A 16,308-nucleotide genomic window follows, 5' to 3' on the forward strand; every position below is an offset into this window, starting at 1 on the left:
CCACTGCTATTCAATATAATGATAAACGATATGCCTAGTACTATTTCATCAGATAATGTTGGATTGTTTGCAGACGATAGCGCTCTATGGCATATTGGTCTCAATATTGAAGATTTAATCATTTCCTCTCAGAACTCGTTGGATTGCATTCAGTCCTGGTGCAATCAATGGGGTTTTAAGATCTCGGTCACAAAATCAATAGTTGTACTCTTCACCCGAAAGAGAAAATTACCACCAATACAACTACACATAAACGGTGTAATACTCCCAGTCAGGAATGAAGTAAGATACCTCGGAGTCTATTTCGATAGGCGCTTAAATTATAAGAGACATATCGAATATGTTGTACAAAAATGTAGTAAACGGATTAATCTGCTGCGTTTGCTTAGATCCCTAGTTCGACCCATTATTGAATATGGTATGGAAGCCTATTTTTCAGCATCAATAAATGCCATAAGAAAAATCGAAATTATCCAATCTCAAAGTCTACGCATCGCTGCAGGTGGCATGATGAGTACGCCTAAAATTGCTTTACAAGTTTGTTGTAATGAGATGCCATTGAGTATACGACGATTACAATTATGCCTCTTATATAAGGCTAAACTGCTAACATTTGTTGACCATCCTTGCCACGAAGTCATCGAACACTCATGGCATGAAATATTTCCCAACTCTCCAGCATTTCGTACATTTGGTATGATTGCAAGGACTTTCGATATTGACTAATTGGATATTAGTATTATTAAAGCCGAAGAAATTCCCCCATGGTATTTGGACGAAATTAATATCGACGATGCATTATCGAATATACTTTTTCCTTGGTATACGCCTGACCAAACAAAAGCTATAAGTTTGAATTATATAAATGAATCCTATCAATCACACGTGCATATCTATACCGATGGGTCAAAAATTGATGACAAATGCGGTGCTGCGGTTTATGTTCCATATAATAATTCTCGTATGGGTTTTAGGCTAGACAAAGACTGTTCCTCGTTTGATTGCGAAGTTTTTGCAATATATAGTGCCCTTACATGGTCAAAAAATAACTATAAAGGGAATATACTTGTCATATCGGATTGTATGTCTGCTATACACGCTATAAATAATAACTCGGATCAAATTAGTAATATATCTTCAAATATTCAGACTTGTCTTTTTGAGTTACAGGAACAAGGATGCAAAATCACACTACTATGGGCTCCAGGACATGTTGGCATTCCGGGTAACGAAGTCGCCGACAAAATATCAAAGGTATCAGCGGCGAAAGTCGATGTGGACAAAAGATTATCCCAATCACAAAACAAAGTCAAATCACAAATTCGACAATTCTGCGCTAATAAATGGGATCAACATTTTATACAAAGTGACCAAGCGTTTCATTACAAGACAATTTTCCCCTCAATTGAAGACAGCATCAAGAATTCCACTTGGTCACCACGAATAATGGACAAAATTTTATTTCGACTTCAGACGGGACATTGCCGTTTAAATGGGCATCACCATAAAATAGGATGCCATAATAATGGACTTTGCGATTTCTGTAATGATCCAGAGACAGTGGAACATTTTCTAATGAACTGTCGTGCATATAGAAATGAAAGACGCATACTAAAGATGAAATGCCGCGATTATGGCATTGAATTTCAACTCAAAGCTATCTTACGCGACCCTAGTATTTTCCCTGCTCTTGTTAATTTTGTGAAATCTACCAAGAGAGTCATATAGGCATATACAAAATTTTGATTTAAATTGTCTGGCGCAAAAGACTCAAATTGTTTAAAGCGCCATATATTACCATACCACACACACACATCGATATGAAAGTGGGTGTAAATCTAACCAGTTTTAACATTTCTGAAGCCGAAACAAGAATCTCCGAAAATAAAAGATTTTTGTGAATAATCTAATATCGTTTCAATCGATTTCAAAAACAACCATTTTTTGCATTTTTTTTTACAATCAGAAGTTAGAATTAGCATAGATTTCTCACTTGGGAAGAAGCTGTAACTCCCACACGTTCCCCAATCTCAAGGTGATCGATCGAAGCTCCTGTACCTTCCCAAGTATTAATTATTTGTGACTGATTCCCATCTCTTAGCTTCCATAGAACAACTTTCTTCGTAGCGTAAGCAATTGCCAGGGTATGTTCGTCGACAAATCTAGCCTTTGTAATGGCATCATGATGATCATTTATACTGTGGGTTAACTGAAAAAATAGGATTTTGGTATTGAAATAAAATGAGGAAAAAAATTGGGTACTCTCGTAGTATGTGAACCAGCAGGATGGCGGACACCTGAATGTACGTGTGTACCTGATTAGGGTTGGGCCATAAATTGGAATAAAATTATGGCCTAACCCTAACCTGGTACACATACCACGTCCCGGTGTCCATCATATTGGTTCACATACTACGGGAGTACCGAAAGTTGATTTTTTCGATTCTCTTGGCAAAATTTAGCGGCTAGAAGAAATATTTTCACAACAACAACAATATAAAAGATAACAACAGCAATTTACCAACACGATGCATATGTACATTTTGTGTCCAATAATTGCCGTTTCAGGCCCTACTATATATGGTATTACTAAAGTACTCATTGCCATCAACTGTTGAAATTATATACCTTTATTTGACCATCTTTGACAATGTAAACTTCCACTGCATTTGAAAACGAAATTGATATTGAGAATCCATCACGTGATCGGTCACAATCGATCACGTCAGCGTTTTTGCTTGACGTAGTGCTTACGATTTCAAATGTACTGGCAAGCAATGATGATAAAGAGCCATCTTTCCATACAGCGAGAATATTATTAGTTTCAGGTTGCAAGTCAATTAAAGATAATATTGGAGTGGATGAGTCCGATGGATGTGCCATCGATCCTGTTTCTTGACCTAGAGACAAGTGAAATTGGTGCATACTATGACACGTTGTATTTTCCAAATTATTTTGTGAAATCGTTCAACCGTCTGTACCCGGTTGAGAAATAGACTAACCATAAACAAGCGTCGAAAATGTCGACTTATCTTAAAATGACTACGACTTGAAATGTCGTACTAATTTTTAACCTAGCCGTTCTGCCATTTTCGTCGGCTTGAAGAAACATCGGATTAAAAACTTATTTAATCTGTAGAGTATTTCCACCAGGGAAACTGGGGGAAATACTTCCAATACTTTACCATCGCAAAATTTTTGATGCCTATTTTGGGAGTTTTCTACGAGTACAAACTGGTTTATGTGTTAGAAACGAGCATTTTATTTTCAAATACTTACCTACTTGTTTGACAACCACATCACATAGTTTTGGACTAAAATCTATCAAGGACTTTTAGTGACTGTTTTGAGTTAAACTGAAACCCTTCCAAATACAAAACGACCGCTATATTATTCGAATTACACTTGAATTTATGACTTATAACACGAAAATTACAAACAAAACTCAAAACTACGAAAACGAGTCAATGTTTACGACCATGCTACTTAATTTGTCCGAGTGTCAAAATTGTGTCAAATGTCTTATTGCTACGTCATCGTTAATTTATTTCTTATTAGCCACTATTACGGAAAAACAAGAAGGTAGTTACTATAGTAGTAACATGCATGTCTACTATCTAACCTGTCTCAACGTCAAATCCAACACATTTGCCGGTTTCTTGTCCAACGATGACCATGTTACGATCGGTAGAGATAAAACTTGTAGATGCAGAAACACAATTGTCAATACTGATCAATAATTTCGATTCTTTTGTGATTGAATCCCAACATTGCAACTGAAGATTAAAGTATAGAAATAGCATTCAATAAAACTTGAATAACATTTATAACAAATAATAAATACCACGGGGTTTACTAATTAGAGGTCACGTCATTTAATACTTTACAATTGATTTTTAATATTCAGGGATAAATCAAATATTTCAAGTTCCAAAAAAATAAAAAAATAAAAAATCATGTTATGTTTTTTATATGTAGTATACGTATAATTTCCCAGAAATAATGAAAATTTTAATTGATTGAAATTACACAAATGTTTGGTGTTCTTCAGTGCTCAGTGTTTATTCTTTGAATTTATGGATATTTCCTATTCGATGATGTTTCCCCGACTATCGACGTCTCTGTTTACTTCCGTAAAATTTGCTAATCGGCAAGATGTCAACGTCTACGTAGCAATTGAAATTTTAGTAGCCGCTTTTCACTTTCAAATGAGGGTAGATATACCTTTTGAATTCAATATTGGTTTTCAGGAGTGAACGGTTGGGGAAACATCTATTACAGCAGGATTGTGAAAATTAGTCGACTAAATCGAGCCGAAATAAATTAATAAATGATGCTACGTTTGCTGAAATTTTTTTACTATCGCATTTTAAAATTAAGGGAGTAACAAAATCTCACCAAATGATCTGACACGCAAACAATCTTATTTGCAGTCAAATGTAGTTTAGCATAAATCGTTGTCTCCAGTTGTGGCAGAATCGCTTCAAAACACTGATTTCCATTATCCAAATAAAACATTTTCACCATTTTATCTTTTGAGCATGTCGCTACTTTATTGTTCCCTTTTACTTCTGTAAAATACGATTTTTTGATGATCAGAATTATTATAGTGAGAGTCTGTTTCTCAACAATGAAATATTATTAGTATACATACTATTCCAAGGGCGAAAAATTCAAAGATAATATTAATAGATATAATATTAAAATTCAAACAGAGAGGACCTAATTGATTCTTCAGTGTGGCGATATCCTAGTCACGCGCCCAGCATCTCATCCCCGGCGTTTAAAATTGCGCAAATTGGGACAACGCCGAAACGGAAAAAAATCCGTTTTTACAAACGTATAGTAGCTACCATAGCTTCTTTCATAGGTTTTATGTGCAAACCGTCATTGCGAGTGAGAGGCGTGAGAACGTCGTATAAAACATCAATACTGTTGGATAAAAGTTTGGATAAAATATCAAAATATTTTATCTTTTATTTACCTAATTTTTAAAGCTGAACACTGTGTTCCATTGTGCATATACCACCTACCTGTAAAAGTAATATAAAGAACAGCGTCTGAATGAGCGTCAATCCTGTGCACAACCTCGTCGTTTTTTGTATCCCAAACCATCAAAGAACCATTCGAAGATCCAGCAGCAAAAATACTTTCCACGGAAGAAAATTTGACCTGTGTTACTGGAGTCTGAAAACCGGTGATCGTGGTACGTAGTGGTCCACCTTTAAAAATGTTTTAATCGGCAAAGTTAAATTCCTATCGTATATAAATAACGATATTTAAAAGATATTCAGGTGTCGAATAACATTTTCGTCGGCATGGTAACTAAAAGTGTCGTAGAGGAATAATTGTACGTCGTGTTTAAAGTATTTTGTGTCGGTTCATTTGTTTAAAAATTTATAGATAATATGTTAGATATGTAAACGTTCATCGAATACTATACATCACTTGGTTAGTGAATAGAACCATGCTATTTCTATGAGATAATTAACAGTTGACCCGAAGAGATTGACCTTCCAAACTGCCCGTCTTTTGTTCCCAGTCCAAATATTGTGTCCCGTGGGATCGTACCGGAAAATAGTCGACCGTTTCATATGTCAATGAATATCTATATCACCATACTGCACAATCACGGCTGTATTGAACATTTCCAATAAAGAAAGTCTGCTATTTTAATACGCTTTACTTTACATGGATAACCCTACAGGCCTAACACGATTGTTGGCATGAACAAGCTTCCGGTCCGATTTAGTGCTGTAGAAAAATCTTAGATTTTCATTCAAAGATTGATATTAAATTATTTTGCACTCCGTTCAATGTACGTAATAACCGAATTGTTGTACGTAAGTTTACTTGTTGTACTTCATAACTATAATACAAAAATACTCCAACACCTTTGTAAGCTCCGCCATAGAAAGTTTTCGCGGCAATAAATACACGCGATGTTGCACCGTTGTTGTTGCCATGTTATCATTACTGGACAAAGATGTTATGCATTTAGAATCATAGCGATTCATTTTCGCTGTACATATTCGTTGAGTTTCCCACTATTTAAGATTTTAACATTTCATATATATGAACAACGGTTTAAATCGAGTTCAAAGTTTATAATATCGTCACGCTACTAACCGAATTGCGTAAGTCATTTTTAGCAGTTTTGAGTAAATCGTAAAAAACTTCCTAATGATTTTGTTATGCAATTGAGAGTAAATAATTTGCCATGGTTCAATTTTTTGATCGTAGCCGGATTTAAGTTAATTTGTATGACGCAGTTAAGTGACGTCATAATGGCGCACTGTGACTTGGGCAAAAATGTGTCTATGACTTGGGGACATACGCAATTTTGCAACTTCACTATATGCACCAGTCCTGAAAACTAAACATTCCAAAAACGAATGTAATTCTCAGTATCTACAATGTGCAATCCCCAAAATAGCTAATCAGTTTCAATTACATTATTTTTTATGTTTAAAAATATATATTTTATCAATATAACACGTTCTGCACACCCACCGAAATAAGACTAAGATTAAATATGAAGAATAAAACAGCAAAGCACCCAATATAAAAGCCAACCAAGGTAAATTGTACTCGGACAGTGAATATTACAAGTGCAGGTCTTCCTATACTGTAGTAAAAATTCAAATTAATACGCGCTAAGCTAGAATCCGAGATGCAAAAACTCGAAAACACTTCGCCGAGGTTATTTTGCCTTTGTGACGTCACAATAGTCCCGCGGTAGCAATGATAATTCATTATGACGAAACAATTGCACAAATGTGCATGTCATACTAAATCTCCATTTTTATGGGTTTCGGAATTCCTAAAATAAAATCTGAGTTAACAGACAGGAGCGCAGCATGACATAAATACCTATTTTATAAAAAACTCAAAATCGCCAAAAACGACTTACGCAATTCCGTTATTAGCGTGACGATATATACTTACTCTCTAGTATTATTCCGTCTCATTATATTGAATAACACTCATACCTGGAGGTTGAAAATACCCATTCAATGGCAAGAGGACTTCATCGTTGTCATCTTTCAGTGAGTTATAACATTGGTTGATTAGCTTTCCAAGAAATTGTGGAAATTCATCCGAGAAATATTTTAATCGACAAAACAATTCAGCAAACAGATGATTTCTCACTCCAGCTGTCAGAATAACATATGGACAGTATCATAGAACTTGGTCAGGCCTGCTGCATCGCTGCCCGCCAATTAACTGAACGGGGAGTCAGCAATCAGCAAACCCTAACTACGAACTTGTTACCTGATCTTGAGAGCTGATCGTCTCATTTGCTGACACTAAAGTTGATGGTTTTTTGCAATTCAGTAAATAAAAAATATAAGTATGATTCAGTACATCACCGATTTAAATAAATAAAAAAATAAATTAATGACATTTGAAGCAAAATAACTGATCTATGAAATATGAAACAATGTATATTATTCTGATGTATATAAATATGATTTTCGCCGTCCAATACAATTATAATAAAACGGTACAAATGTAATTTTAATGAAACCATAATTTATCGGTACAAATATTGAATATTACTTAGAAGTTAATCAATCAACACAAGGGTCAAATGACTGACTGCAATACAAATAACAGAAACGATGCGGTCCATAGTAAACATGACGTGCAACATAACGTTTATCTGATATTTGAATAATTCAAATCGTGTCCCACCACCGTAACAATTCACCGTAATGACGAGGCCCCAGAGTTGCCGAAAAGATGGCAGACTGGCCAAACGAAATGTCACAATATAAACTTTTTGAGGTAGAATATCGAGGCCCAAAAAAGACTTCTCCCATAAACTGACAACTTTGCGGAGCAATTTTTTTTTTATAAAAACAACAACCACTCTAATCACCCCAATAGAAAGGACAACAATTTAGCAAAACTTCGTGTTCACTGAAAACATTTTATGCGGTTGCCAACCTCGTTTATTTATTGATATATTGATATTTATCGTAACTGAATTTCACGAAATTTTGTGTTCAGTATAAGTCCATCCTGATAATGCAAATTGATATTTATACACTTTGAATTTCATCCACATAAAACCGAAATACGTTGCTGAGAAAGTCAGGACAAATTGGGATAAAGTTTTCAATACCATACTCTTTCTATTTCTTCTATTTCTAATATCTACCTCTACATACATAAAAAAAATATCTCTAAATATAGAATTGATTATATTCCTACCTGGGAATTCCAATGTTGGTTTAGCAAGTTTAATAGCATCTCTGATTAACCTTGTTTCAGTATCGGGATGCTGTTTCAAAGCAAGATCAAAATCTTCTATCGCTTCTGTTATTAATATAAAAAGTTATTATTATTATTTTTGAATAGAATATAGCGGTAGGAAAGAAAATCATCATGAAAATCTGTGTATTTTACACGTTATATAATATATGCAATATAATATTGATGGAGAAAAATGCCTCAAGTTTAACCACGCGAAAATATTGGATGAGAATGCTTCTTGATCGCCGATATTGGCGATCCCAAAACAGAAATGTGAAAAAATACATGAGCCGCAGTGTATATTATATAAATTTGACAATTTCTCAGATAATGCTTTTGTCTATGTGCGGAAGCCAATTGACCGAAATATACCCCTGGTATAATTTTGCGCATAATTGACAATCGCGCGAACAAAATTTAATATTCACCTTTTATAGAAAATGCTTTAATTTTTGTCTTCAACCAGCGAGAATTCGCCAAAACATTTTCTCTCAATTCATCCCATAATCCAGCTTGAAGAAGACAGTAAGGAAGTTCTCGCATCTTTCTCACGTTGAATACAGCGTTGGAAAACTGAAGAGGCTGTGAATGTTTATTAAATTATAGGTTGTTTCATATTCTCGGTGGATAAACTGATGCCAAATGACTTATTTTCTCTATAAATTTTGATTTATTTTTAGTATAGTTTCTCTAAACAAGAGAGCAATGATCAAGTATATGGATACGAAAATAGCGCATCAGTGCTGGTTCAGTTAGGAGTTAGTTGCCTGTTTGGGCACCGAGTTTGCTGGAGAGATCGGCGGAAGATGTGATGGAATAAAGTGTCCCCTTATTCTATAGATTGTTCCCACGAAATAAATAAAACAACAGCATTTAGAGTTGTCCGGGGAGAGAAGACCGGGGCTATAGGCCGCAAAGAAAATTTAAAAAAATTAGAGTGGAACCTTCTCAAGGAATTTTAAATTGATTGGCTCATTATTTGCAAAGAAAGGGCGATATTCATTTAGCAAAACGAGCCATAAAACTATTTCGTGTCCACAATTAAGCATACTAATACGTCACATCAAATTCACCTGATTTGCAACTCTCCTGTCGACTTCTTTGGGTCTGTCCCACATTTTCAGCGCCAAGCTTTTCTTTTGTCCTTCACCATACTTGTTGGAAAAATATTCACTTAAAACTTTATAAACTTTCACGGAATCATCTTCTTGCAAATATCTTTGTCTTGCGACTTCTATAAATTGCCTGAAATGTTTCAAAATAATGCATGAAATACTTTGCAAGTTGGACTCTATGTGCCAATGTACCAATATAACGTCAAATTGTTGTACTGGTACAGATGTTAGTGATTTGTTCTATATATTTGAGCATTACTCTCCTTTTTCAATAACTCTGTCCATGGTTTGCCAATTATTCACAACTTACCGATGATATAGGGCTAATACAGTATGTCCTGTAGCTTGTCTCTGCACTATGTATTCCCCAAGATCATAATAGAGTCGGGTCCAAGTGAAGGCAGGAATCCTAGCTACGTCTTGTGAAGGAGGAGACCAGTACTGGTAGACGTCGTGCATAACTTCGTCGTCGAGAGAAAGAAGATCCTGTAACTCATTTTCTGTTACCCCATCCCTAGATAAATATGAGTATGATAACCAAAATGGTACGCATTTCGAACAATGATGAACAACAAATCAGGTGGAATACAACAGTTATTCACAGAACAGATCTGTCGAGTCCGAAAGATGGAACTTTATTTAATAGTAATAACCGGAGTCAAAACATTTAACAGAAATTCTGAAAAAACTAAGCGCTCTTATCAGTTTGTTACTATTATCAAAATTTGAATTCCACAGGAGGTCGGAGTAGTAAAAGAAGTCGGAGTATACATTATTACGAAGTAAAATTGTACATCACTGTCATCAAGTCAACGCCAAACTTGATGGTCTTGTTTGATTACCTCGCTGCGACAAGATATCCAAGCGCCCGAGATGCAAACATTTTTCCATGATCTTTCTCCAGTCTGTCATAAAAATTGGAAATTGCCTCTCGTGACGTTTCTGCCAGAACAAGGTCATCAACATTGTCGTGTGAGCGCCACTTTTTAGCTTCTTCCACCATAAGCTGAAAATTTAATCATATTTTCGTCGATACAGCGTTATGCAGATTTTCTGTCAATAATATATCCATGAAAAATCTTATTCTCACCTTTAAAAACAAAGGTAAGGGTGATTTCTCAAACGCAGATAAAATTATTTTGGTTTGTGTTTCCGTAAGGCATCGATTGACATTCCCAAGACATTTCTGCAAAATTTCCTTTGCTGTTTCAACATTTAAGCTGTTAACGTTCTTCATGTTTGATTCAGGAACATATTTCCTCATTGTTGGAACGATTTCAAAGTCCGGCTCTGGGAGTGAAGATATTACAACTCTTACATTCCCTGAAATGATCTTTGGCAACCATGTCATCCTGTATTTGTAGAAATCGGTATTGAAAATGTATGTAAATTATGTACAATGTGCATAACAGCGCCGTGGTGTCGGATTTCATTATGTTTCCAGTGGAGCTGGAGTCGTATATTAAAAGTCGGGAGTCGAAATTCTAACTTTGTCAGAGTCAGAATTTAAGAATTTTCATTGTGAAAATTTCAAACACAAACTCAAAAAGCTAATGTTTACTAAACATATCAGTCTATTGGAAGGGGTTGATTGCACAAGCCAATTCTTCTGTTGTCAAAATTTAATATTTTCAGAGCTGAAGTGGGAGTCAAACTTATTAAAACCCTGTGTTACACACAGCTCTGGTTGATTTTATCTACAAAAATACGAGATTTACAGAATAAAATCCTGTATTTCAATTATAACTTTCCTACATGAATCTAAAATTCTAAAACACAATAAACTACCGGTAAAAAAGTTGCATGCGTTTACTCGCCTGTGAGCACCGTCTTCAATTGATAATTGATCTATAGAATCTAAAAATATTGTCAATGTTCGGCTGTAATTGTTTTTCTCTAGAAGTTTGGAAATGTCTTTCAAAAGCTTGGAAAATAACTCGACAACATCGGCAAAGTTTTGAAGCCTGAATGACGGTGGTAAATCTTCTCCATATGCTGTGGATATTTGCAATATCAGACTCTGAAATAAAGTAAGGAAGAAACTAACATTATAGTTTACCTTTTTTTTACTATAATAATATAAAAACCGTATTACTAATGAAAAAAGATTTATATATATACGTTTCATGTCGGTTTAAATTGAAATAAAAAATGAGCGAAAAAATAATAAAAAAACAGTTGAAAAAAAAACAGTTACTTTTGTAATCAGTTTTTGTGACCTGCAAATGAAATTTAAGTCAGTATAGTGCTACATTAATAGCATTATTTCAATTACTAACCGTAAGCAATTTATGGATGTTAGATGAATCTGGTGAAGTCCCTAGGAACCGGTATACAACGAAAGATTCCGATGAACGATTTCGTTCTTTCTCGACTAATTTTGCCATGAGTGATGTTTTTCCACTCCCAGAACTTCCAACCAATACTATGGGATGCTGATTGTGCGGATCGTTAATGAGATCAGATATTTCGCCTGAAAAGTAAACGTTTTCAATTCACAGGTAACTAAAATAGATTTTGTTATCTTAGCGACAACTCAATTCCAAATAAACGCGACAAAACGTCACATAAAGGCAGCACAACGGACCCAAGTAAGCATTACCATATTGATAGCATCCCATTCGAAAAAAAAAATATTATGAAACCATAATCGTATACCGTTCTATAACATTCACGATCCATCACCTATATACAGTTCAATATGTAGTTTATTCAATATGATTTCCGGATTGCTCAATATTCACAGTTAAGCAAAAGCATAGCCAGCGTTCTGTCCAACTTACCAATCAATTGTTCTCGTCCACAGAAATCTGTGGTTTTCAAAACTTCAAAATTTGCATGGTGACCAACTTCTTCTAAAAGCGAGTCATCAGCCATCAACATTTTTGCATGTTGTTTTCTGTCCTCCATACATTTTACAATAATTCTTTTGATGTCTGATACAAAATCTCCACTCAGGACGTCTAAATACTTTCCTTTACCTACATCTTCAGCATCTAAGTAAATCAATATTTTAAGCATAAAAAAATCAGTTCTAAGCCAAATTATATTCGAATCCAAAGTCAGGTAGGGTTTATAGAATATCTTCTGTTTAGCATTGACCAACTCACCAGAATAAACTGCTTCCAATTGCTTAAATGTTACATCATATTTTTTGAACATCTTTTTACCTTCAGTGCGTTGTTTTACATTTTTCTTCAGATTTTTTAACAGTTTCTGAAAATACATATAGTTTCTGAATGGACATAGTAATAGTTATATTAAAAATTTATAATAGAAAATATAACATTAATTAACGACAAATAGATGAATAATTAAGTCTAGAGAGCAAAGCCGAAAAAATACTCTTTTCATCTCAAATCGGTGACTAGATTAAAATTGCGGTAATGGTTTGCAGAAAAGAACATCATAAAAAAATGTCTGCTTTGAAAAAAGATTCAAAATTTTATATACTTGTCTTTCTTTGTCTATTGTGTCTTCTCCGTCTATCATATCTACATAGATCCCTGCTTTTGATTCACCAGTGTGTTTGAGCAAATCTGATATTTCACGGTTGTAGGCAAGAAATCCTCCTTCCCGATTCTGTAGTCCTTCTTCTATTTCCATCTGCGTGACTGTACAAAATACGGATGAAATTCAAATTCACGGCTCATTTTGAAGATAATGGATAAGATGCGTTTGATCTACGAAGTTATACGTTCTAGTCGAAAAGGACCTAGTTTTAGTCGAAGTGTCAGTAGAAGAATACACCATAGTAAAACTTGTTTTGAAATATTTTTGTTTGTGTGTATCGACAAGAGGCAGTAGGGATAGGCATTGACGGTGACTTATTCTCCGCACAATAACGGAAAAGAAGTTTTGAAGAGCAACTATGACGTTACATTGGACTTAAGAGCTAATTATGACGTCGTCGGATATAAATACTTCCAAACAATTTTCTTCTACAAATCCTTCGAAGGTTTTGGAATTTGACGCACAAATTTAAAGTTTAAGTAGCATTTTAATGATAGACATGGGTTATGAATGCCTGTGGCATCATCATCAATGGTGACGTAAATTTACACTTTGAAGATATCAACTTTGTATACTTTGTACATTGGACTTTATTACTGTTGTAAAATAAAAACGCTTTTCTCGCAACTGTCAGCCTGATCGGTAAAAAGCTTCCGTACTTATAGATGGTTATTGCCGCTTGGATTCTATCACTTTTATCTTGTCAAATTTTCTCCGAGTCCTATGATGCTCGATATTTCCTTAAAAATTTTGCTATTTCACGTATAGTGCACCTCCTCGTGGCATTTCAATAGACCAGCCGCCTTTTTCGAAACAGCCGATGCTCACTTTTTTAAGACGGCCTTACCAGTACCGGTGTGAATTACTGATGGCAGTGATACTGAATTTGCAATTCAGGTTTGGAACTTTTGAATGACCAGATAATGGATTTTTATTTGTAATTTGCTTGGGCCACCGGTATTGCGGCGAGTTATTGGACATTCTGTCCATATATACTTGAGCAGTTCTCTCTTCAGAAAAACGCTTTAATATTATTAATGGAAATACCTTGTGCTCGTTATTAGATACTGTTTAAATAAGAATTACTTGATTTGGAAAATCCCACTTTAACTTCCCGAGGGACAAGTCCGCGGTCTGCAGCGATATTGGCCGTGTCTTTGATGACTGTTGACAGTTCTTTGAAGGTCGTATTCCATCCTTGTCTATCAGCCTCTCTTTCCTCTTCAAATTCCTTTGTGATGTCATCAAAATGCGAGTAAATTTTTGTGATTGGTTCAAGTATTCTTGCATGGGGAATACTATTGGTATCTAGTTTATACCTGCAACGATGAAAGGGACTAAGTAAATATACTGATATTTGTGAGTAATAGTTACGTATGCAAGCGAATTCAGTATAGCTCACTTAATTTAGTTTGTCATCATTCAAACAATAGCTTCCTATAACTATGACTTGTCACTTGTGCGTTGGCTTATTAATAAATTATAACATGTCGAAGAAGCTTTATTATATATTTCTACCTTAATCTTTAAAACAGTATTTATTTGAATAAAATTAAATTGAACAAATGTTTGGTCTACGCGGATGGTTCCCTCCCAGATATAAGACTCACCATTTGTCTAATAAACCACCTTTGTCCATTCCCAGTTCGATGGCAACATGATGAAGCTGCGTAAACACTGTATCCGGTATTGAATTAGGAAGAGGTTGATATCCGTATCGGTTTCCAAAGAATACCTAAAGGACAATATTAGGGTTTGTGATATTTAGTTGCGTCCGATAACATGCTCTATCTTTAAATTCCTCATACAACTCTACCTTTTTGAGTCAAACGGTAAGGAATACGTTGCGTGCTAGTTGAAAATAGAAACTCCTTTTTGGTAATGGAATGTTGATTATTACTCATTCGCAAGTCGCGTCGAAACAGGCCATAAATTTTTATTTTATTTTTTGACGTCAATTAACACGGAAACAAAATAATTATTTACTGTTTTGATTATTTGTACATACCACAAAATAAGGACCCAAAGAAATCCGTTTGCAGTTTTGAACTTCAAGTAAACAGAGAGCAGTCGTTGAGTGATCAACAGATGCAGTATCTCTGACTCCCCATCTCATGTCAATTGCTTGAAACTCAAGTCCAAGACTCTGACAGAAGTTCCTCAATTCTGGGTAGGCATGAATGTAAAGTACATTCCTCTCATCCGTCAGGTCTGCAATAGCATTGGAAATAAATATTCCGACATTGACCACATGTGTTTGATTATAACCTAAGTCCTGTGCCGTCGAATATTCAATGACATATATATATCAATAAATTCGCATGTAGTTCGTATAATAGCGCGTTACTCGTCATAACAATGACCTGAGCAATGCAATAACCTTTATCACTAATCCGAATACTCAAGCAATCTTTCTTAGAACAAATTTACACAAAGAAAAGCGTATCGCATTGCTAAACCTTACCAGAAATATGCAGATCGTTTACGAATCTTTTTACTACGGGTAAACCGGCATTTGAAAAGGCGAAAATGAACAATTTCACTTATAGGAAAATGCAACATGCATTGCAAATTTAAGGCATCCAATTGCATTAATCTAGTAACGTGGACCTTCTCGACATTTTTACCGCTTCGGTATACGGGCAGAATAAAACCAATTTGAAAAGGTTTCAATCCATGTTTTATCACACATCCATCTTTTATACCTGAAAATGTTGAACTGACAAATATCCGAACAATATTCGATGACGACTTCTTTTCTGCGCGAATCCTCCCTTTCATCAGGTCATTCCGGTAATTAGAAGATTTTGTTGTTTCCATTTTTTATCTTTTATGCAAAACAGCTGAGGGATTCGGAGAAAGGTAAAGGGAAATAATAGATGAAACACGTTAGGTAGATATAATTATAAAATTTAAGAGAGTAAAAACCTTGATAACATTAAATATTTTAAACCTGATAACTAATATTCTAATCTATAAACGAGTTATTTGTGAGTTTGTAATGGATTATTCAATATTTATTATAAAAATAAAAAATGCACATCAAAAGTACTGTTTTTGAAGATGACTGTGTCGATTTTTAATATGTGAATTATGACAGCGAATTTCAGTGGTAGTAATTTATATTTGTAGCTACTTGTCTTAAATTTATAGTGCTGTGTCGGAAAATCTGATGTCTACCATAATGATAAACGTAATATATATTAGTCAAATATTGTAATATGAATATCTTTTTCTTAAAATAAAACTTAATTTGCGTTCGGCTATTCGTTTCAGTTTCAAAACCTTTTGCATTTTGAAAGAGAGATAACAAGCTGGTAGGGTAACGGGGATCATAGATAGCCCTTGTATCATGTAACCAGTCCTCAAATATTCAACTGCCTTCAGTTCAAAGCTTGATTGGTCCTCTGTTCAATAT

At 34.7% G+C, this 16,308-nt stretch overlaps 1 protein-coding gene across 1 annotated transcript in view; it reads right to left on the reverse strand.

Moving 5' to 3' along the window:
* The window catches only part of LOC120331688 (NACHT domain- and WD repeat-containing protein 1-like), a 29,977-nt gene extending 14,246 nt beyond the window's left edge, over window positions 1–15,731 (reverse strand). Inside the window, exons 1-21 of the mRNA XM_039398812.2 lie at window positions 15,596–15,731; window positions 14,899–15,101; window positions 14,501–14,625; window positions 13,977–14,209; window positions 12,831–12,991; window positions 12,488–12,593; window positions 12,161–12,373; window positions 11,657–11,850; window positions 11,195–11,397; window positions 10,468–10,729; window positions 10,220–10,383; window positions 9,688–9,891; window positions 9,336–9,507; window positions 8,691–8,844; window positions 8,221–8,325; window positions 6,993–7,157; window positions 5,034–5,222; window positions 4,399–4,571; window positions 3,623–3,776; window positions 2,629–2,900; window positions 1,994–2,209 (exon numbers count right to left, since the gene is read on the reverse strand). Coding sequence (XP_039254746.2) covers window positions 1,994–2,209; window positions 2,629–2,900; window positions 3,623–3,776; window positions 4,399–4,571; window positions 5,034–5,222; window positions 6,993–7,157; window positions 8,221–8,325; window positions 8,691–8,844; window positions 9,336–9,507; window positions 9,688–9,891; window positions 10,220–10,383; window positions 10,468–10,729; window positions 11,195–11,397; window positions 11,657–11,850; window positions 12,161–12,373; window positions 12,488–12,593; window positions 12,831–12,991; window positions 13,977–14,209; window positions 14,501–14,625; window positions 14,899–15,101; window positions 15,596–15,710 — 3,783 coding nt within the window. The 5' untranslated portion in view covers window positions 15,711–15,731. The remainder of the gene's footprint in view (window positions 1–1,993; window positions 2,210–2,628; window positions 2,901–3,622; window positions 3,777–4,398; window positions 4,572–5,033; window positions 5,223–6,992; window positions 7,158–8,220; window positions 8,326–8,690; window positions 8,845–9,335; window positions 9,508–9,687; window positions 9,892–10,219; window positions 10,384–10,467; window positions 10,730–11,194; window positions 11,398–11,656; window positions 11,851–12,160; window positions 12,374–12,487; window positions 12,594–12,830; window positions 12,992–13,976; window positions 14,210–14,500; window positions 14,626–14,898; window positions 15,102–15,595) is intronic.
* Window positions 15,732–16,308: the final 577 nt, after the last annotated feature.

This window comes from Styela clava, chromosome 6, assembly GCF_964204865.1.
Source record: "Styela clava chromosome 6, kaStyClav1.hap1.2, whole genome shotgun sequence".
NCBI lineage: Eukaryota > Metazoa > Chordata > Ascidiacea > Stolidobranchia > Styelidae > Styela > Styela clava.